Source organism: Phaethon aethereus (genome assembly GCF_964289735.1).
Source record: "Phaethon aethereus genome assembly, chromosome: Z".
In the NCBI taxonomy this organism is placed as follows: Eukaryota; Metazoa; Chordata; class Aves; order Phaethontiformes; family Phaethontidae; genus Phaethon; species Phaethon aethereus.
Genome location: NC_138577.1, coordinates 24224205 through 24247709, shown reverse-complemented (window position 1 = coordinate 24247709; position 23505 = coordinate 24224205). Strand labels below are relative to the sequence as shown.

The following is a 23505-nucleotide window of genomic DNA, read 5'->3' as shown; positions in this document are numbered from 1 at the left end:
GAAACAGTTGGGTCTCCTTCTTTGACTATGTTTTCATCACTTTGTATCATATTAATGCATCTATTTCACCAATGGTCATAGTATCTTTAGAAGTATTCACCTTTCCCATTTCAGGAACTGTACTACCAGCCCCGTTAGCTAACCTCCCTGGGAGTCTCTCTCCACTGGCAAAAAGGAAAGCAGTCCCAGCTGGGTATCAAACAGTGCAATGAAAAGCATGGGGGAGCTTCTATGAAAATAGTCATAATGCATCACCTCCACAATAAAGAAAAGGTGGTTACTGCCTCAGTATATAGAATTGTCCCTGCCTCATGGAGTAGTAAAGGTAATTCCTTTGACAAGGGTCCTACTGGCCTTCTCCTATCTACAATTCACAAACGGCCAGCAACAGGTCTAGCACTAGAGCCCACCCCCTCATGCCACTAGAAGGGGGATTTCCTCCTTCTCCTGAATGCCGGGGAGAAGAGCCTGCTTTGAGACACAGTGATGACAATGCCTACCACAGCACAGCATAAGGATACTAGTAGCTGGACCACGATGATTCAAGGCTTCTCTCAGCCAGAGGTCATGGTTCAACAGTGTTCTGGAGAGCCACATTCAAAATTACTCAAAGTTTACTTAATAGCACTTTTCCACTGTATCTTACCAACAAGACTGAATAAAAACCTGGCTGTGTCTCCCACTGCTTCAGTTGTTCCTCAGCTGGCTTTAACACCGCAGTATCTTGACTAGTAGCTTGGGTCAAGACTCGCAAAACAATAGTGCTAGCACTATTGAGATCCATGAAAATCTGAAAACATTTTAAAAAGAGGGAAAACATTTAAGAAAAAAGACAGCAAATGTAGACAGGTATTTTCCATTTATATTATCTAAACATCCCACGCTAACTTTTCATTAGCTTATACTGTGTAAGATAGCATTACACCCACTCACAGGCAGTGTTAAGGTATGGTGATTAAACTATTTTGCTTTCAGAAACCTCTCAGCATTAAAAGCCAGCATTAAGTCTATCATTACAAGTACATTTACTAGATTTGAGGAATTACAGGAAATATTTTGATTTTAAACCAGTTACCTCTCCTGTGAAGCAGAGCAAACAAAGAGCAAAACCGCAACTAGGGATGACTTCAGCGGTAGGCAGACTAAACCATGGGGTTGTCTGAAAGAAGCAAAGATGTAGAGTATTAACATTTTTGTATTTTCTGAATAGCTTTTCCCCAAAAGTGAAATTTCAGATACTTAAATTCTACAATTCAAATTGATGTAGAGTTTTTATATCAATTAGAAGAGGATGAATTATAGTTTCACAGAGTCCTAAATGAAACTGAATCACTATATTTGTATTCCTTTGGTATCTATTTAACATACAAAATGCTATTCAGCTGAACTAAGAATAACAATTGCCTCATTTCCAATATAAATACATTTTTGTAGTCTATAAAGAAAAAAGAAAACATTGCTCTCCAGATGACACAAAAAGAGATTTACAATGACCACAGAAACAGCATTACAACAAATTAAAGAGAAACATACATAAAAGCAACTATGAAGTCTGACAATTAAAACTGGTTTTCTGTCTATAAAAACTTCTATTTCTAACCTTTGTAAACTTTTTTGTAATACAGATACATGTTAAATATTTATGTACTTAAGTTTCCTAATTAAGCAACCAAGTAGAGTTTCTCTTCAACAAACAAGCTTAAGGATTTGCTTTTGTTTAACACTAAAAGTTTTTCCAACCTACAGGAAAAAAAGATTGAAGTGTAGAATTGTTATGGTGATGGTAAGAAAGCTAGAGAAGTTAAATCTCATTCTGACATAGGTTTAAAATTTTGATTTTTTGAGAAAACAACCACCTTAACAAAACCAGCCACAAGATTAAAGACCTTTTATAACAGTAATAGCCCTGCACAATTAAAAAAAAAAAAATCTAAGAACTCTCAACCTGTGACTCCCCAATCATCCTCAACAAAAGCAGAACAAAAATTGAAGGTCCTAAGGTTAAAAATGTATCCTTTCAAAACTATGAACCACAAAATCAGACCTCTCTTTACAGCAATAATTGAACAGAACAAGTAAATCAACTGCTGGTTTACACTTCCCACGTGATGCATCTTTTTATCTACTTTAACTGCCCTGTGTATGGGGTTTGCATGGCAAGGTTTTGCAGTGGGGGGCTGCAGGGCTGGCTTCTGTGAGAAGATGCCAGAAGCTTCCCCTGTGTCCAACAGAGCCAATGACAGCCGGCTCCAAGATGGACCCGCTGCTGGCCAAGGCTGAGCCAGTCAGTGATGGTGGCAGCGCCTCTGGGGGAACAGAGTTAAGAAGAGAGGGGGGGGAAAAAAAAAAAGACACCTCAAAACAGCACACAGCAATTGCAGCCGGAGAGAGGAGTGAGAACACATGGGAGAAACAGCCCTGCAGACCCCCAGGCCGGTGCAGCAGGAGGGGCTCCTGCCGCCGGAGCAGAGGGTCCCCGGCAGCCCGGGGTGAAGCCCATGGCGAGGCCAGCTGTGCCCCTGCGGCCATGGAGCTCCACGGGGGAGCAGATCTCCACCTGCACCCGGGGAGGGCCCCACGCCGGAGCAGGGGGATGCCCGAAGGAGGCCGTGACCCCGTGGGCAGCCCAGGCTGGATCCAGCTCCTGGCAGGACCTGCGGCCCCGTGGGGAGAGAGAGGAGCCCCGGCTGGAGCAGGTTTGCTGCAGGACTTGTGACCCCACGGGGGGCCCAGGCTGGAGCCGTCTGTTCCAAAAGGCCGGCACCCCGTGGAGGGACCCAGGCTGGAGCAGCCTGTTCCTGAAGGACGGCACCCGTGGGGGGATCCCACACAGTTGAGCAGGGGAAGAGCGTAAGGAGGAGGGAGCAGCAGAGACAACGCATGATGGACTAACTGCACTCCCCATGCCCCATCCCCCTGTGCTGCTCCAGAGGAGGTAAAGAAGGCGGGAGTGATAGAGCAGCTTGATGGTGTCGTGGTTTAGCTCCAGCCGGCAGCTAAGCACCACACAACCGCTTGCTCACTCCCCGCTCCCCCAGTGGGATAGGAGAGAGAATTGGGAAAAAAACTCGTGGGTTGAGACAAAAACAGTTTAATAGGACAGAAAGAGAGAAGGAAACAACAATGATAACAACAATAATAATGACAAAGGAATGTACAACAACAAGTGATGCCCAGTACAGCAATTGCTCACCACCCAGTGATCGATAGCCCGTCCCCAAGCAGTGATTTCCGCCCCCCAGTTTATGTACTGGGCATGACACCGTATGGTATGGAATATCCCTTTGTCCAGCCTGGGTGAGCTGCCCTGGCTGTGCCCCCTCCCAGCTTTCCAGGGAGCCCCAGCCTCCTCACTGGCAGCCCAGCACGAGAAGCCAGACAGTCCTTGACTACTTAGCAACAACTCAAAACATCAACACCTTACCAACATTTTCTCATCCCAAATCCAAACCATAGCCTCAGACTGGCTTCTGTGAAGAAAGCCAGCTCTATCCCGGCTGAAACCAGGACAGATGGGCACCTGGCAGCCAGCCAGCACGCAACCCACCTCACCCTGCAAAACTAATCGACCTTCTATTTCTTCATATCTACTTGTGTCAGTCATTTCAACTTTACTGGTTAGAAGATACTCTAAAATCTTCCTGCAATTATATGACTTTTGCATAACAAACTTAAACATTCCAATTCTCGACTCACTTCTCAGAAGACCATTAACTTCCAGGGAAGCAAAACTCCCATTTAGACTATAAAATCCACCATTTACCCCACGTGAAAAAGAAAGAATTGATGTCAAGACTTGATGTTACACTAAAAGTGCTACTAGCTTCATTTTTCTGTCAAAAAATAATGATGAAATTATAAATTTGTATATAACATTGTCAACAGGACAGCCAGTAAAAAGAGGTCTTTCGGTGCAATATCTTTAATTGTCTTCTTTTTTGCAGATACTTTGACATTTGTGGTTAATGTTTTTCCTGAGTAGTCTATCCTTTTGATAGAGGCAAAAGAGTATCCAGGTACTTCTCCCATAACACTGAAATACATCCAAATTTTAAAATCACATGTCAGTTATGAAAACAAATCAAGGACTGCTATACACCTGCAACGGAATGAACCAAAGGATTTCATCAGTAAACACCTCCACACTTTACTTTTTCGGGACTTCAAAGGATGCAGTATAACAACTAACTCATATCCAAGCAATTAGTTTTGTACACTTTCTGTATCTTTTTTTAAGAATTCAATAAATTCTTTTCCACAGTAACGAGGTGCAAGAATGGATTCAGTTAAGATTCTATGAAATCAGAAGGAGACAAAGTGGTAAATATATCACCCAAAATACAGTGTGTTGTCACTGAAAATAACACAAATACATACTGGAGTATTTTATGAGGAACATAGCAAGCAGGTCATCCTACTTTACTCAGCAGTATCTGAGACAGCTTCTAGAATACTGTCTTCAATTTTGTCATCATAGTTCCCCTTTCCCCAGTTCAAGAAAGAAGTGTAGGAACTGGAGAGAGGCCAGAACGACTAACATAGTCTGGGGTCTAAAGCAAGGTACCTATGAGGACTGGTTGAGGATTTGTTTAGCAAAGTGGAAGCTAAGGGAAGACTTCATAGAAACTTACAACTGACTTCCTCAAGGGCACCTAGGAAGAGCACAGGCCCAAACACTTGTCAGCAGATTATGTAACTAATAAATAACTATAAAACCATAAACTGCAGCTTGGGATTTTCAAGAAGAAACTTAAGACTGTCTTTTCCAGCACATTTGTTTTACGGGGAACAGGAAAAAACAAAGATTTCCATTCTGAAAAGCTGCAAGAATCACTTATGGGTCACCTTCTCAAATGAGTAACACAAATGCTAGCATTCATAGTGAGATTGATTTGACACATTAGCAATGCTTTTAGGGATACTGCCTACTGCCAATTTCAGGAACAGCAGGTACTTATACCAATCTCTCTCCAGCCTTACATAAACCTTCCCATGAGTCTCTTTTCTAACATTATAGTACCTGTATCAATCATGCTGTACGTTAGTACGGTCTACTGACAAATAAAACCAAAAGAACTACCAGCATCCTGGCTATTCAAGGTACTACTTAAAACCACTAATGATCACAATCACTACAATGACTAAGGTTAGGTATTAACAAGATTTTTCAAAAACAACAGATTCTTATTTACTTTACTTATATCATTTCATTAATTTATTAATGAACAAGGCTGCCTATACTCTGCCCAATTTAAGCCACGGTAAAGAAAACAAATAAAATGTCTAAGTAGGAAAGAGTTAGAGGGGTTTTTTCCCATACTGCTACTGACAGAAATAGAGGAATAGCACTTCTACAAATTTATTTTCACAGAAACGAGACATTAAAACTAAAACCTAGGTCTGAAAAAAATCAGCATGCAGAAGACACAAAGCATAAAAGAACAAAGACCAAGGAGGAACACGGGAATAAAGGACAACAGTGAGCAAGGCTGACAATAACATCACGGGAAGTCAGTCAGATTACATTAAAAATGCTGAGAAGAATGGCCTTTCAGGTTAAATGGAAAGCACCAAACTGACCAAAAACTCCCAACAGAAAAAAGCAGGCAGTGAAAAAAAAAAAATGAGTGGGACTTTTACGAGGATTTGCTTGGATGTAACTCATCAGAAACTCTGTCACAAGGTTCAGTATTGATGACATAGAAAAAGCTGAACGGATACAGTGAGAGAACAGAAGAATATTTCTAATGATTAATAGTACACTCATAGGATGACCAATCTCACAAGACCAATCTCATTCCTTAGACTTCTCCCTAGTTCACCTTATTTTATCAGATTTTCGAAAAGATATGACAGAATACTTTGTAACAAACTAGTGTGCAACAGCTGAAACAGAAATGCAAGTTTCAGTCTGCTCTCATGCTCTGAAATAGCTTTAAACCATTTCAGTTTAACCACAGTTAAAAGCTGCTTCCGATAACAGAGTTTTAAAATTTTATATGTAAAGCTTGGGTAATAAAAACCTTTATTACATCATTTTATACATATGGTGCTAAGATCTGCCTTCTGCAGAACAGGACAGTGAGAGAAAAAAAGCAGAGCGCAGTGAAAAAAACTGGTGTTGAAATGAAGTTTCAAGAAACCAAAATCCATAGGGAACAGGCCATTTGTAAAGCCTGAGGTACTTCTCACATATTACGAACGCTAATTTGAAAGCCATGGCCAATATGTTACAGACATCACTTCATTTATGAGACACGGGAAGCAACGTATGTAGAAGCAGAAGTTGGAACTGTATTTTGGGCCACGTTCTGACATTTTACACATGTTGCTGTCCTCTAAGGTAACAAACGGGAGCAATAACTTACCACTGCAGCACTGACCCTGCCTTTGACTTAGGGAAGAATCAGCTTCACAGTAAAACTTCAGCTGCTGTTCTTCGACCTGCAGGAAGAGAACAACCACCATTGACAAAGGCCAACACTTTCCCTCTCCTACGAAAAACAAGTTCTGTCAACAAACCATACAGCTTCATGCCTCATGTTCTTCTGATGCCTTCCTGTCCAGCTACCCAGACTGGAAACGCTTTCAAGGAGACACCCGTGAAGAGCTGCCTGGGATTAGGTACCAGCCCAGCCCGCCCGGCGCCGAGGGGCACTGTGCCGCTGCCAAGCGCCGTGAGCTGTAAACCCGAGCTGCCTTCTCCTCGGCGGGCTGCAGAAGCCGGCACGGAGGTGACACGCAAGGTGAACGCCGCGCCGGCACGGAAGGGCACCGGGCGGCGCTCAGAGCGGTGCAGGAGGCAGAAGAGCCGCCTGCGCGGGCGAAGAGCGGCACCGCGCGCTGCGCCGCCGCGCTGGGGCTCCTTCCCCGAGGGCTGCCCTGCTCTAAGCTGAGCCCGCCTTCCCCCTCTCCCCGGCCTGCCCGCCCGCCGGCACTGCGCGGCGCCCGCCCTCGCCCAGCACCCACCGGCGCCGCGTCGCGCCAACAGCCCGCCGACCACGCCGAGCGAGGCGGAAGGCCGCCCGCCACGCCGGGGCGGCAGCCGGCAGCCGCCCCCGGGGCGCGGGCGGCGCGAGGGCCGCGGGCGGCGGCGGGAGAGCCGCGGGCGCGGCTCACCTCTTGCGGCTGCCGGCGCGGGGCGGGCCCGGCGCGTGAGTCCCCCGCCTGTTCTGAAGCTCGCGCCACGAGCCGAGCCCAGCCGCTGCCGCTCCGGCACCCCGCCCCCTCCCGTCGCTCTGTCGTGACGTCATACCCGGCGACATGCGCCCGTTCTCTCCGCGCTGCCGCCTGCACCGCCCACTCGAGCGGCCTGACGTCACGGGTTCCCCGCGAGTGGCGGGTGGGGCTGGGGCCGGCCCAGCTGTCAGCGGGGGTGGTGGCGCGCGGGCCGCGCGGTGCGGGTGGGCCCTGGCGCTGCCGGTGGCGCGGCGGTTAGCGCTGCCGCGCAGCCGCCCCTCGCCTCCTGCGTGTATTTCGCGTCAGACCGGGGCGGCGGCGCTCTCCTGGCGAGTTCGGTGTGCGCATCGCTGAAAATAACTGAGGAAAACGTAGACTTCTGGCAGAGTTCTGCTGACGTGTTTTGCGGTCGTTCTGAACAGGCGGGACGACGGGGAGAAGGGTGTCGAGGGGTTGTAGTAGAAACGTATGATATTAATATTCATGCATAATTTTATGCTAAATCGGGTGTCTAATGTTAAGTAACTCAGGTTTTTTACTTGTTTCTTCTGCGGAACAACGAATGTTGCTAAAGTGCCTGACGCAATCCCTAACGCTGCACCCCGAGGTCCCCATGTGTACACCGGGTGAAGAGCCCGTCTGCGCCAGCGCAGCCCCGCAGCCCGGCCTGTGCCTCCCATCAAACCACACTTGGACATGACAACAACAAATGGCCCACACGTCCTGTGTGCCCGCGGTGGAGAATGTTTGCATCACACCTCACAGCTTCCAGTTACGAAATGACAGATGGTTTCCATCAGATGGAGTTACTGAGTTAAAGCATCCTCTTGCCTTAGCATAGAATATTTACAATCATGACATAGTTTGGGTTGGAAGGGACCTTTAAAGATCATGGAGTTCAACCTGCAGACAATGAGCAGAGACATCCCCAACTTGATCAGGTTGCTCAGAGCCCCATCCAACCTGACCTGGAATGTTTCCAGGGATGGGGCATCTACCACCTCCCTGGGCAACCTGTGACAGTGGTTCACCACCCTCAGTGTGAAAAAGCTCTTCCTTATATCTAGACTAAATCTTCCCTCTTTTAGTTTAAAACCATCACCCCTTGTCCTATTGCAACAGGCCCTGCTAAAAAGTCTGTCCCCATCTTTCCTAGAAGCCCCCTTAAGCACTGAAAGGCTGCAATAAGGTCTCCCCGGAGCCTTCTCTTCTCCAGGACAAACAACCCCAACTCTCTCAGCCTGTCCTCACAGGAGAGTGTTCCATCTTTCTCATCATTGTTGTGGCCCTCCTCTGGTCTCACTCCAACAGGTCCATGTCTTTCCTGTGCTGAGGGCTCCAGAGCTGGACTCAGGACTCCAGCTGAGGTCTCAGCAGAGCGGAGTAGAGGGGCATAGTTCCCTCCCTCGACCTGCTGGCCACACTGCTTTGGATGCAGCCCGGGATACGGTTGGCCTTCTGGGCTGCGAGCACACATTGCCAGCTCCTGTCCAGCTTTTCATCCATCATCTCCCAAGTCCTTCTGGGCAGGGCTGCTCTCCATCCCTTCATCCCCCAGCCTGTCTTGACACTGGGGGTCACCCCAACCGAGGTGCAGGACCCTGCACTCGGCCTTGTTGAACCTCATGAAGTTCACATGGGCCCATTCCTTGAGTTTGTCCAGGTCCCTCAGGATGGCATCCCATCCCTCCAGTGTGTCAACCACATCACTCAGCTTGGTGTCATCTGCAAATTTGCTGAGGGTGCACTCAATCCCACCATGTCATTGATGAAGATATTAAAGAGTACTGGTCCCAGTATGTACCCCTGAGGGACACCACTTGTCACTGATCTCCATGCAGACAATGAGCTGTTAGGGAAGAAGCCACTGCCCGATGCACACACACCACCCAAGACTTTAACTGCTAGTACTGGTGTCCCTTTGCAGCAAGTGACTCCAGTGAGGTGATGGATGCCCCTTTCGACTCCACACAAACACAGACACACACACACTCCCAGGTGCTTACTCTTCCTGCAGGCTCCACCCTAGGTTTCCTGAAGCAGAATCTCCAACATAACATACACCAAATGAAATTTATTAAGTGGTACAGCAGTGAAAAACAGCTCGAGCTGGGTGCCTCCAGAGAGGGAGCCCAAACAAATGCATCTCTGGGCAATTACACCATCATAATCTAAGTTCCCCTCCCCTTCCAAGAATGGCTCGGTGCAACAGTAGTATTTGTGTCTGGGGTCTCCTTGTTCCTCACTGGATGCTTTCACTGTCTCCAGGCAGGCCACTGTTCTTCTTTCCTCAAGATGGCAACTTCTGATGGATGTGGCTATCTCACCTTTCTAACTTATATGGGTTTCAGGATCTTCCCTCATGTAACTATGTAAGAGTTCAGTGTAAGTTCATCAGTATCTAGGTGAAAGTTCACAGCTTGCCGCCTAAGACTTTTTAGTGATGCTGTGCAATGGGTTCTATCTGAACTAGGAAGTGATTCCTATTAACAGAGCCGTTGACCGCTAATCTCTGGATGCAACCATCCAACCAATTCCTCATCCACCCAACAGTCTCCAACATCTCTCTCCAATTTGAAGAGAAGAATGTTGTGGGGGACTGTGTCAAAAGCCTTACAGAAGCCCAGATAGATGACATCAGTAGCTCTTCCCTTGTCCACTGATATGGTCACTCCATCATAGAAGGCCACTAGTTTGGTCAGGCAGGACGTTCCCTTGGTGAAGCCATGCTGGCTGTCTCAAATCACCTCCCTGTCCTCCATGTGCCTTAACATAGCTTCTAGGAGATTGAGAGGTCTTGTGCTCTATGGAAAGTGTCCTTAAAGATCTGACAGCTCTGTTCTGCTCCCTTGTCCCTGAGGGCAGTTTCCCAGGGGGTCCTATTGACTAACTCCATAAAGAGCTGGAATTTTGCTTTCTTAAAATTCAGGGTCCTAACTTTACTCTTTGACTGCCCCATATCCCTTAGGACTGCAAACTGCACCAGTGCATGATCACAGGCTGTCTCCAATCTTGACATCACCAGTTAGCTCAACTGTGTTGGTGACCAACAGATCCAGTACAGCATCCCCTTTGGTAGCGCTGTCTATTACCTCGCACAGAAAGTTATCCTCCATGCACTCCAGGAGTCTCCTGGATTGCCTACAGCTCACTGTGCTGCTTTTCCAGCAGATGCTGGCGTGATTGAAGTCCCCCAGCAGGACCAGAGCCTGCGAGCGTGATGCCTCCTGTAGCTGGAGTGAGAAGGCTTCATCAATAGACTCCTCTTGATCATGTGGCCTGTAGTAGGGACCAACCACAGGTTCCCTTTGTTGCCTTGGTCTCCGATTCTTGCCCATAAGCTTTTGACCTGCTCATGGCTATTCTTCAGAGACAGCTCTTCATACTGTACCCATTTCTTCATGCAGAGGGCAACATCTCTGCCTTTCCTTCCTCGCCTGTCCCTTCTTAACAGCCTGTAGCCATCAATGGCTGCACTCCAGTCATGGGATTCGTCCCACCAAGTTGCAGTAACGGTGACCAGCTCACAGGTTTCAAGCAGCATGGTGGCTTCCAGCTCCTCCTGTTTGTTGCCCATGCTTATCAGCAGAAATTGCCGAGAATCACCTTTTAAATAATTTTCTCAAGGTTGAAGCACAAGGTTTGTATTAGACCACAGGTACTGGACTGAGGGGGGATCCCTCTGGGAGTGAGGAAAGCAGCAGTGATTCTCGCTGCTCATATGTAACGCTGGATATTCTGACCCAGAAAAAATCCTCTATTGAAAAAACATTTCTTTCCTCTTTCCCCTTGCTATCTGTTCCCCCTCAGTTCTTCCTGCACCCTTCTTCTCCAGAGCTACCCGGGAGGGGTACCGCTCCGGGTAGCTGACCTCTCAGCATCACACCTCACCGCACAGCAGTAACACCAGACCCGAACAGCCTGGCTGAGGCAACCAGCTCCCCGCGTACTGTTCGTTGCGCGGCCTGCTTTGAGCTAGGAAAGGGTGCTGGCGTTCTTGATGACACTAGGGCCACGGCTATGCCCACATGTCTGCGCTCTGCCTACCACCTCCGCCCCACCGGCCTGCTCTCCCGGCAGCTTCGAGGCCTGACGCCAGACGCTGTATTTGCAGTCCCGCAGGCAAGCCGGTTTAACCGAGCAGGGTGACGCCGCTGCGAAGCGCACCCGCAGCTCGGCGGGAGCTCTTTTTCGGGCGGGGAGGTTTTTGCTTCTATAGGGAAGATCGCGCGCTGCTCCCAAAACCCGCGGTTCCGCCGCGCAGCCCGGCGCCGCTGGCGTGCGGCCAGGACACACCGCCGACCCGCGGGGGGGCGCTGTCCGCTGCGGCGGCCCCGCCCACTTCCCGTGACGCGCTCCGCCCGCACCGGCCCTGCCGCGGTGCTGATCGGGAGCTGTAGTCCCGGGCGGCACGTGTGCGAGGAGCGGAGCTGAGCGGAGCCGGTCGCCGCCATGCCCGGGGCGCGGGCGGGGAAGCGGCCGCGGCAGGAGCGTCGTGAGGGCCGCGCTACAGGTGAGTGCGGGCCGGGTTGAGCGGCGGCGTCCCCGGGAACGGAGGCCGGGCCCGGGCCTGCCTGTCCCGGCACGGCCTGCGCTCGGCCTATTTCGGGGGACGCCTCGGTGTTGGGAGCGGCGTCCTGGGGAGGGCAGCTCCCGGCGGGGAGCGCGGTGTGATCCCGGGGAGGCCTGAGTGCCGGCGGCGGAGAACAACCTCCGTGTTTGCTGCCGCGTTCCCGCGGAGCGCGCTTGTCCCCGCAGTAACGTCGCTCTCTGCCCTAGGCGTCCTCTTCAACACCGGCGCCGGCCAGCACATCCTGAAGAACCCCCTCGTCGTCAACAGCATCATCGAGAAGGTGGCTGCCGCAGCGGGGAGCGCCGCTGGGGAGGCGGCGGCGGGCGGCAGCTGCCCGGGAGCTGCGCCGGGTCCCTGCGCCGCGGCGTGGGCCCCGCTGCGCCGGGCTGAGCTGGCTGAGAGCTGCTTGGGAAAGCATGTCTTGATGCACGGTCCTGCTCCGTGACTCTGGCCTTTCCGTGGTTGTGGAGGGACCTGTCTTCTCTACTGCAGTTACTGCCTTGATACTGCCTTTTTTTTTTCCCCCTTAAAATGTGGCTGCGTGCTTATTTTTCTACCCTTGGCCAAAGATCTCTTATAAATTAGCTGTAAGACATTCTTGTTCTCACCGTTTCTCTCCTGTCCCTTTTTAAACAATGTTCACACTTGTCTGCTAGCTGGTTTCGGCTTTTTACTGAGCTGCACATACCTTTCGTTTTAAAATTAAACGTTTGCTTGAAAGTGGTTCTCGAAAAAGAACTGAAATGCCATTTGTTCTTAGGCTGCCCTGCGACGCACAGATGTCATTCTGGAAGTAGGCCCGGGAACTGGCAACCTGACAGTAAAGATGTTAGAGAAAGTAAAAAAAGTAAGTGCAAATCCCACAACCCCTACACACACCTTCCCAAGCTCTAACCACATTGTGACTTGGACTATGGCAAACAGAAGGATCTTCATCTGCTTGATTCAAATAAGTAGAATTACTCTGTGGATGTTTTTCTTAACATTTACATCATTCCAATTACTTTTTAGCTGTTCCTGTAAACCTTGTATGGTTTTATCAAACTATATTGCTGTTATCCATTTATGTGGTAAGACTTCCATGTCTTGGGGGAGGGAGGAAGGTGCATAGCCTAATTGTGAATTTCTAAGAATTATTTAAACCCGTAGCAATAGATACAGTGTTTTTTTACGTTTGAAATGTTAATCCCAGTTGGGAGGACTTGCATAAAGCTGCAGATACATACTTTGTTTTCAGGTTATTGCTTGTGAAATTGACCCTAGACTTGTTGGTGAACTTCAGAAGAGAGTCCAGGGCACGTAAGTATCAGCTGTGGAAATAGCAAGCACTTAAAGCAGTGGAGCTGCTTCGGCAGAAACTTTGGCAACATATTTCTCTGAGGGTAACCACAGTGTATTTCCCCCAGGTGCCTGGCAAACAAACTTGAAATCAAGGTTGGCGATATCCTGAAAACAGACTTACCATTCTTTGATGCATGTGTGGCTAACTTGCCTTACCAGGTATAGGCTAAACAATGTGGCAGAACTTCTTTGTTTTTGAATGATAATTGTCCAGAAATTATACTAACACTATTATTCTTTTCCTCAGATTTCTTCACCTTTTGTTTTCAAGTTGTTGCTTCATAGACCTTTTTTCAGGTATGTGGAAGAACAAAGCTCTGTATTACCTGATAGAAAAAAAAAGTTAAAAAATATTCCGAAATCAAATCTTTTTAGTTCTTAAAATACCAATTTGATGAATCAGAGCCACACCAAAATTTTTCTGTAATATGAGACCTGCCAGTGCCTGGAAATCAGTTTATATCAATGTATTAGGCAAAAAGAGAAAATTTAGTCTTGGCATCAGTGAGTGCCCAGCTGATGAAAACAGGAGTTGCTCCTCTTTGCACTAGCACTATAACTAATTGTTCTTCCAGGGCTAAATAGGGTATCCTAGCAGTTCAGATGCCTTCCTACCTGAGAAAAGAAAGGTGGAAAGGGTAGGATCGAAGCCAAGACACTTCCTGTTGACTGGTCTAAAAAAATAACTGCCCAGGTACTTCGCTGTGTTGTTCAATATGTCAGCAGGTCTTGATTTCTCTTACTGAAGCGCTAATGTTAGTGACATTTCTGGTCAATTTTTTGAGCTAGTTTGGATTTGAAGGACACATCACAGAATTATTCAAAAAGATGTGTTACACTCAGGCACAAAACTCTCAGACTAGCTTTTGTCTCTTTGATCCTGCCCCATTAGCAGTATAAAGAATCAAATTCTATTGTAGCTTTAAGGAGACTTAGATGGTTTCACCAAGTTTTGTGTTGTTTTTTATTTTTTTTAACATGTTCTGAGCTAATCAAGGCACGAGTTTGTTTATGACAAACTTTTATTTCTTCTAAGCTCTGAGGCAAATCCTGTGTTTCCCAAGTGTGTTGGTTGGCTTTTGATGTGCAAGTTGGTTACTTAGAATTCATTTTCTCATTTCTGGTATTCTCAGGTGTGCAATACTTATGTTTCAAAGGGAATTTGCACTTCGTTTGGTTGCAAAACCAGGAACCAAACTATACTGCAGACTCTCTATTAATACTCAGTTATTAGCTCGAGTGGACCATCTGATGAAGGTACGTCATTCTGTGTTAGCTCACAGAGCTACCAATGATAGAAGAATGTTTCTAAGAATGTGAGGATTTGCTGCTTATTGATACACGTGCCTGACTTCTTTTGGCTAACAGGTTGGAAAGAACAACTTCAGGCCTCCTCCCAAAGTTGAATCCAGCGTTGTCAGAATAGAGCCAAAGAACCCACCACCACCTATCAACTTCCAGGTGAGCATCGTATACTCTAACAACGACACAACATATTAGTGATAATACTTAATTTCATTTTTCTTTCACTGACTACTCAGTTCCATGTGCTGTGTTCACCACACAGCTATTCATTGGCATTTACGTAATTCCAAAGTACTTATTCCTCTATTGATCAGGCTTGCATTAGGACGTTACCTGAACATGCATCAATTTGGGTGCAGCTTTGAGTCCGGTATTTTTGACAAGACTGAGGGACCATCTTCATGTCAGTTGGAGAATTGCTAGGAATACTGTCCCTTTCATCGTGATTTTTATCTCCCAGACACCCTTCTGGCTGATGAATTTGTTGGTTATTATCAAAGGAGTATATATAAGAAGTCTTATCTTCAGATGAGTGTGTATAATCTTGAGAAGACAGATGTTACAGGATCATATTCTTAAAGTTAACTTTTAAAACACTTTGATCTTCAAAACCATTTCAGCCTTGCCCAAGTTTAGCTGGATTTTTTTCAAGTATCTGCCCTCTCACTACATAAGATCTGGCTAATAGTGCCCAGCACAAAAAAGAAAATTCAAAAGGCTTTGTGGGTGAAATATTTTCTCCACCATTTGTATTGCTTTGTCCAAGACCAGACTGGTTTTGTATTGTTTAGAAGGACATTTTCCTGAAAGAGTCTTCTTTGTGTTCAATATTGCTGTGAAATTGACAGTAGTGACTGTTCTTGTTTGTAGTAGCTGTATGTTCCTTTGTGTAAATTCTGAAATTTTTAATTTCAGGAGTGGGATGGTCTGGTAAGGATAGCCTTTGTTAGAAAAAACAAGACACTCGCTGCAGCATTTAAGTAAGTAACCTCTAGTAAAGGAAATATTTGAAAGTTTGAGAGCCCATCCAGGTAACTGTTTCTGTTGTGCGAATGCATAGCAGTGCTATATGCATGCCAGCACAGTCTGGGATAAACCATGATGGAGGATTTACGCTGAGGTCAGAAGCTTTTTTTTTTTTTTTTTTTAAAGAAAACTAGGCAATTGTTTAAAAAGAACAACTTTAAAGCTCGTGTGTAGTCGTTACAGTTTTTTATAGTAAAGATTAACAACCAATCAAGTAAAAAAAAAAACCTAGTTAAAGCTCAATTTTCATTCTAAACTTGTGTTTCTCTCAGGTCAAGTGCTGTAGAGCAGTTGCTGGATCATAATTACCGAATTCATTGTTCCTTACATAATACAGTAAGATCTTTTTTAATATATTAAATTCTATTTCTGTGTACTGACCTACATACTGACTTTTATAAGAGTAAAAAATTAACATTGAAAAGCTTAACATGTTCAGGTTTTTCCAAGAGTCTGTGGGAGGGAAGAACTTACCTCTTTTCTTAGAGAAAAATCACTAAGAGTGAAAGAGCTGAAAGCTGGGTATGTTATATATTGGCTGTACTTGTCTCAAGGACTTTTACTGATCTAATAAGAAACTGTTCTGTGTCTGCTTAGCAGCACTGTTGTGATTCATTTCTAATGAATGAGCTGAGGTATAAAAATTCAAACGCAAGAATAGAACGATACAACAAAAAATACAACTTATTTCTATCACTTGAAACAAGAACTATTCTAAAAGCAGGAAAAGTATAGATTATTTAAATGAACTTTTTCTATGCTATGAACTTTTGAATTTGTATCCTATTTTCCATTGACAGGAAATACCAGAAAACTTCAAAATTGCAGAGAAAATACAGACAGTCCTAAAAAATACAGATTACTCTGAAAAAAGAGCCCGTTCAATGGATATAGATGATTTCATTAGGTATTGGTTTTTTTTCCTCCTTATGCTTTCCTTCTAAGCTTCTTAAGATTCTATCTGCATCTGTACCTGTGTAGCACAGATTAGTATTGGGTTACACAGGAACAGTACTAACTTTGTTTTCCGCTCAATACCAGACACTCCTTGCTTCCAGTCCTGAACATGAACAAACTTTTTTAAAAAACAAAAAACCCAAACATTTAAAAACCAAATTTTAACTGCTGTTCACAGTATTGAGAAACAAGTAGCTAAAGATCCTTATTTCTGGTATTTGTGTGCTAGACCCATCTATGTCTCTTCTAAAAAAGGATTTAATAATTAAATTGGTTGTTATAATTTCCCTGGAGGCTTACACAGCCCTTCTCTGTCTGTCTTGAGGATTAGACTGTAGTCTATAAGCAGAATTTGTAAATTTGAATAATTAACTGCCATATTCTGCTCTTATTTCTGGTCAGTAAATTTAAGTGGCAACATGAGTCCTTCCCTAATTTAAGGTAGAACCTCCTAGCTGTTTCTCAGCCTGACAATTAATACAGCTACTGCTCTTTAAAGAAACACAGTAAACCTGGTAGGATGCAATGTAACTAACTGCACCGAAAATATACCTGCATCTCTAAAATGGCAAATATGCTACTAACTTCTAATTTAAGATCTGTAACAATTCTTTATGGCAGTTGAACGGTGATGGCTGCTATCATGCTATTTTCGTATGTTCTTTGCAAGCCAGTACGTCTTAGAAATGCCATAAGTTGAAGTATAAATTAGTAGAAATTGTAACACAAATACTTCACTTTTTCAGACTGCTGCATGGCTTCAATTCAGAAGGCATCCATTTCTCATAGATGCTACTAGAAGAAAGAAAGATGTTCTTTATTTTGTCACCGAAGTCTTACCGAAGCCAGAGTGACTGCAATGGGACAAGCTCTTCTCACAAAAGCAATTAACAGAATACAGCATACACACTTTGGTTCTTATTAAAACCTTACATGCAATTTTATCATAGATAGTAGGGAAGAAGCTGTTGCTCTGTATTTTAAAAGCTATACATTCTTTCACAACTGAAGTAAGGGGCTGCACTTCCACATGACAGTGTATTTTTAAATATACCCAACAACATGGATTGATGCTGCCATAATTGAAATCTATGTTCTCCAATCATGGACTTCACCTCAATATATTCTGGCATAATACACAACAGTGCAACCCGTAAGTCTGGTCTAGGCAACAAAACCAGAGTTGTAGTCATTCCATTAGTTTGGGATTTTTATTTGTTTCTTTTTAAGCGTATTTAAAGACTTTCTTTTTATTTGAAATGCCTATCTCTTCCATCTGTCCTCTGGTAGCTACCCGCAGTCCAAGTCAGTTAGTGATCTGATTCTCTTGGAGAAATCCCAGTAAATGTTTCATAGAATCATGGAGTAGTTTGGTTTGGAGGGGACCTTTAAAGGTCATCTAATCCAACCCCCCTGCAATGAGCAGGGACATCCCCTACTAGATCAGGTTGCTCCGAGCCCCGTCCAACCTGACCTAGAATGTTTCCAGGAATGAGGCATCTACCACCACTTTGGGCAACCTGGGCCAGTGTTTCACCACCCTTAGTGTGAAAAATATCTTCCTTCTATCTAGTCTAAATCTACCCTCTTTTGGTTTAAAACCATTACCCCTTGTCCTGTTGCAACAGGCCCTGCTAAACAGTCTGTCCCCATCTTTCCTAGAAGCCCCCTTCAAGTACTGGAAGGGTGCAAGAAGGTCTCCCCAGAGCCTTCTCTTCTCCAGACCGAACCACCCCAACTCTCTCAGCCTGTCCTCACAGGAGAGATGTTCCATCCCCCTGATCATTTCTGTGGCCTCCTCTGGACCTGCTCCAACAAGTCCATGTCTTTCCTGTGCTGAGGGCTCCAGAGCTGCACACAGGACTCCAGGTGGGGTCTCACCAGAGCAGAGTGGAGGGGCAGAATCCCCTCCCTTGACCTGCTTTGGATGCAGCCCAGGATACAGTTGGCCGCCTGGGCTGTGAGCGCACATTGCCAGCTCATGTCCAGCTTTTCATCCACCGGTACCCCGAAGTCCTTTTCAGCAGGGCTGCTCTCCATCCCTTCATCCCCCAGCCTGTACTGATACTGGGGTTTGCCCCAAACCAGATGCAGGACCTTGGACCTAGTCTTGTTGAACCTCATGGGGTTTACATGGGCCCACCTCACAAGATCATTTATCTTGTGGGTTTAGTATCATTTACAAAAACATTATTGAGGCATTTGAAACTACTAGCGTCCTCTCCTTTTATTCCCTCCTTATTGCTATCAAACCACTGCAGGAACCAGAAAACTACCAAATGGCCACTGCTCATAGGCATAGACAGAAGGGTTTTTTTTCCAACTGTAAATTGAAGCAGCTATTTTTATAAGAGCGTTACTTCACACTTCAAGGCACGAAGGAGTTTTAGCATAGGTCAAAGCTTTCTGTGAGTTTTAGAGGACCACATGTCTGTGTCCTGACAGACTTGCTGAAGTGTTGTAATGCAGTTTGGATTATAGGTATTTGTTACTAAGGTCAAGACAGAGTTTTCCCAAGGAAGTTTGCATTAACTCTTCATAGCAGCTATCCAAAGAAAAATCCACTTTGGTTTGTCTTACAATTCAGGAAGACAAGAACTATTAATTCTAGCATCATGCAGGGGTGAAGGCATGACTGCGTATTAACTACCATAAGTCAGCTTTTCACGTGTAGCGGATCTCTTTCCATATAACCACAGTAAGTGGAGAAGAGGGAAATTAACAAAAACTCCTCTAAGATATAACTTCGTTTTATACACATCCAATGTCAATTCTTTAAAAGTCATTGATTCAGAAGCATGTACAGAAATATGCACTTGAATTTGCAGGTGTCCTGAGATGTTGTCTTGGAAAGCTGAATTCCTCATTTATTTTCTAATTTAATGATTCTAGTGCTGCTTCACTAATGAGTGAGGTAAGGAGCTACAGCAATATCCTTGGACTCGTACAGAAGGAGCAAACGCTGGAGGTGTGTGTTGCACTTACAAACTACTTTTGTTTTACAGGACAGGAATCACTATAAACTTATCTGAGTCCTGTTCAAGTAATTCCAGTCTGTCACAGCAACAGGCTACAGGAATTCAAGTGCCATGACCAGCCATATCCATTTATCTGGATTCTCGCTGCTTCAGTATCAGTGTAGCTCAACCTTCACAGCAGGGTCTGTCACAAAGACTCTCTTACAACAGTCCCCCTGCAGCAGGCACAATTTCAGCTTGTATCTGCTACCTGACAGGACACGTGTCATTTAGGCAGCTTAGTAAAAAGCTGCTGAAACCTAATCGCCTCCATCCTTCCTGTCCTGTTTGGTACCTGCTGTAAACCACAGCCTGGTTGTGGCTCTAGGCATGGAGGAATAGCAGGGAAGCAACTGTTTCTCACGCAGGGTGTCTGGGTCTTCAGAGGCTTTTTAGAAAGTAAGATTTCTCTAGAGCAGCGTCAAAGAAACCCTCTGGTATTACACAATAACGTGTATGATCGCCTGCTAACAAAAGCTGCCACCTGCTATTTCATTGGGTTTCGCTTTTAACTGTGATGGACGACGTTCTTAAACACACTCAGAAAGATGTGTGATTTTTCTTTTCAGACCTGCTGCAAAACCAGAGTCAAGACAGTGCTCTGGGGAAGTTCCTACATGACAAATTTGTACAGAAGAGTTAGGTCTGGAAGCAAATACTCATTCTGAAATCGGAGCCCTTTTCGACAGTGTAACTCCAATGTCCTTACAAAGTGAACCCCTTCCCAAAGCACAACAGAATTTTCATAGAAGTAAATTCTCGTCTGTAATTCATTTAATAGCTTAATTTATTAAACACATTATGTAAAATCTACATTGTTGTTTCCGTTTTCATGTTTACACACAGGAGGATTTTTATTTTTAACCATGATGTGACAAGAGCTTCCCATCGCCTACCTTTCTATGGGAGATACAAACATTAAACACTACAAGAATTCCTGGCTCATTTAACTCTCTTTTCATTGCCTTCCCTTTATTTCCCTTCAGGCCTGGCACAAACAAACAGGCTTGTATTCCAAAAGTAATTTTTGAGCGGTTCCAAGGGAAAGTCTGCTGATACGAACTCCTGGAAACAGGGAGAACTCCTAGAGAGGTCTACAATTCTTCATTTGACAAGAAGTTCTTACATGAAAGGTCAATCTTTTTTGGATACTGACTTGCAAAAATAACCGGAGTGCCACCACTTAAAAAGTGCTGATGCACATGGTGCCATTTGTGAGAATTCAGGTACTTGTGGGATTTGTATTAGCGCTAGGTAGAGGTATTGTAACAAATCCTCAAATGATGCAGTTCCACCCCACTTTTCAGCTGCTGGCACTGTACAAAGGGAAAAAGAGGTATTGGCTACTTTTTTTTTTTTTTTTTAAAACAACAGAGCTACTCAAACTACCTGCAAACTACAGTTAATGTACATGTAAGTTTGTCATGCATCAAAAGCCAAATTTTAACAGTATGTGAAAGGCCATTATGTATGTATTTAGCTGGATCCCTGAACTTTGACAGTTATCCTATCCATACACAGAGGTCAGATTGTACCTTTACTCTGACAGCATTACCACATCATACCACATACTGTATATCTGCATTATCCTAAGATACAACTCTCCTCAGTACTTAAACATTACCCTTTATTATACATCAACTAATCTATATTTGTGGGGTTTTTTGTTCTTTTTTTAAAATTATTATTATTACAGATAAGATGTTAGAATTATATACCCATTCTTCATGGTATTCAAATAAATCTAGACTCCAGATTTTTACAAGGAGGATGGAATGTCCAGCTGTTTGTCCACTCTAACAGCTCTTGCAGTTCCTAGTCAAATGATATGGCACATCCTGTGAAATGAAACTAGCCACCAAAAAAAGAAAATTTCAAAACACATTAAAAATGTACACACACTGAAAGTAATTTATATTGACAAATAAGGAATGTTGTTTATTAAGGCTGTGCTTCAGAAAGAGGATGTTCAGGGTTAAGTAGCCTTCATAAAGGCACAGAATGGGAAGAGGTAAGCACAGCTGTCTGTAGAAGAGAAGTTATGTACAACCACTAGTGAGGTGTGCATGCACGCAAACACAATTTAAAACTGCACAGCTGGTCTTTGTAACAAAACTGAACATAGTCAAAAGGAAATACTGTGACTTTTTGATGGCCACAGTTTTACTTCATTATTAATAACATGGCAGATATTTCCAAACAGAAAATTCACCATTTGAATAAATGAAATATTTTAAACAAAGTGCTTCACAGATCTGAACCCTGCATGGTTGTGCTGTCTGGTCTAGAAGCATTTTGTAGACATCATAGGAGCATTTCACACAAAACTGAAAATGTCATTCAGGTGAATAAGAAACAGGACATTTCCACAGACATTTCTAACGTTTTTACACTTTCAAGTAGTTGAGTTCTTACGGCCACTGGGTTTTGTAACAAATGTGTGCTACAGCAGTACGGATTCGTGGATTCCTTTAGCAGCAAAGGCCCACTTCAAAGGGCACGTGGTCTTTTCGGGTTGATCTGTTTACTGGCCTGTTCCTCCTCCTGTAGAGCTGCCCGGAAAGATTTCACTTTATCTTTAATGAAAAAGAGAGAATGAGTATTGATGTGCCTGTGCTCAACACAGATCTTGAAACTGAGCCCTGAGGCTCCACATCCCAGCCCTAATGCACAATAAAGAACATTCCTCCACAAAAATAGCTGACACTAAAAACTACAAAAGGATTGAGATAAGCTTAAATTCCATACTCATCATACAAGCAAGTTGCTTAGCAACTTAGTCCCTTCTTAGATGCTATATGCCTGTCTCTAGGCAGGACAGGTTTGGGAACTGCACAATTGCGTTCCAGAATGTAAACTGTCCACACTTAAAATTCTGCTTCTAACATAGAAAGTGTAGGGACATACACACCACATAAAACCTTTTCCTTACCAGTACCTTCCAAACCATCCTCAGAGGCACGCAAAATTGTATTTAGTGTACAGTCACTTCTGTACATTCTAAAGCCCAGATGTAAATTCTACTCCTCCCTGCTTTTTTATTAATGTGAAAAGCATTTGTGATTTTTGGAAGTCGTTCACAATAAATAGATAAATGTGTCACTCATTTGTTTCATCATAACTATAACAAGAATGGGAGAAACCTGAGAAAAGAAGTGTGGCATCCTTTCATATTTCTATTCCCGTCCCACTCCATTCCCCAGTAATATGCCCATATAGGAAGAAGGAAACCAAAATGACAGCAGAAAGATGTCAGTCCCAGAGTGACAGGAATAAAAGCTGAAATATGCAGTGACCACTATGTGCCATGAGCAGAACTCAGAAGACACTGGGAGAAAGAATTTTTGACTTAACTGTTCTTCCCTGCTATAAAGCTACACATGTATCATGCCGCCTTGTAAAGATGCAAGGATCTCTTAGGCAGACTTCACCTCCAGTACCTTGTTTCAAAAGCAGTATCTAGTAAGTTTCCAAAGAACAGGGAGTCACCTAAACTGTTTTTTCACTGCTGGTATCTCAAATTGTCTTCTTCTGAAGAGGAAGCCATCATCCATAAAAAGCCATCATCCATAAAAAGCAAAGTACCTCCAATTCTTTGCTAAAGTATACTGGTGCCAATGCACGCAAGCAGACCACATCTGATTTGCTTTATGTAGTCTTCTAACTTACAGCAGATACTCAGACTGAGTAAGAAGTAAGATTTTGTCTTATAAAGAGTTTTGTAACACAGATCAAAAAAACCCCACCCTTACCTCTCAGCCCCCAACCCCACCCTTGAATTTTTACCAGTACAGCATGTCTTCTGGAGTCCAAATAGTTACAGAAACTAAACGAAAAATTCATCTCCATGAGATACCAAGCTGACAGACCGATTAAGAAGACAAGTGGAAGAGTCCATTTTCGGCACTAAGAATTATCTGCAGTTTGTTTTTCAACAAAGAGAGGCTGAAAAAATTCAGATGGAAAGGCTGCTGAAGAAAAAAGTAAGCTAACCAAGCTACGTAGAGCTCGATGTCACTCTTAAGCACAGTCTTAAAAATGACAGTAGACTCCCTGCTACACTACAGAATGCAACAGAGGAGGAACTGGGAGTTCCTACTACTTTTT

The 23505-nt window shown here is 44.5% G+C and overlaps 3 protein-coding genes across 5 annotated transcripts in view; 1 reads left to right on the top strand and 2 right to left on the bottom strand.

Annotated features, from left to right (window-relative positions):
• Window positions 1-784, bottom strand: part of IPO11 (importin 11) — a gene marked incomplete at both ends in the record, with an annotated part of 102462 nt that extends 101678 nt beyond the window's left edge. Inside the window, one exon of the mRNA XM_082013205.1 lies at window positions 647-784. Within this exon, the coding sequence (XP_081869331.1) occupies window positions 647-784 (138 nt within the window). The remainder of the gene's footprint in view (window positions 1-646) is intronic.
• A 10847-nt stretch (window positions 785-11631) lies between these two features.
• On the top strand, window positions 11632-17170 carry DIMT1 (DIM1 rRNA methyltransferase and ribosome maturation factor; the record flags this gene model as incomplete). The annotated part of the gene is made up of 12 exons (XM_082013691.1): window positions 11632-11692; window positions 11959-12032; window positions 12513-12599; window positions 12990-13051; window positions 13159-13252; window positions 13341-13390; window positions 14227-14350; window positions 14462-14554; window positions 15314-15378; window positions 15697-15760; window positions 16225-16331; window positions 17128-17170. The coding sequence occupies 12 exons, from the start codon at window positions 11632-11634 to the stop codon at window positions 17168-17170; spliced, it is 924 nt and encodes a 307-aa protein (XP_081869817.1).
• Window positions 17171-21888: 4718 nt separating this feature from the next.
• KIF2A (kinesin family member 2A) overlaps window positions 21889-23505 on the bottom strand; it is a gene marked incomplete at its 3' end in the record, with an annotated part of 59905 nt that continues 58288 nt past the window's right edge. For all 3 annotated transcript variants that reach the window (XM_082013077.1, XM_082013078.1, XM_082013079.1), the window contains one exon: window positions 21889-21974. In XM_082013077.1, coding sequence (XP_081869203.1) covers window positions 21889-21974 — 86 coding nt within the window. The remainder of the gene's footprint in view (window positions 21975-23505) is intronic.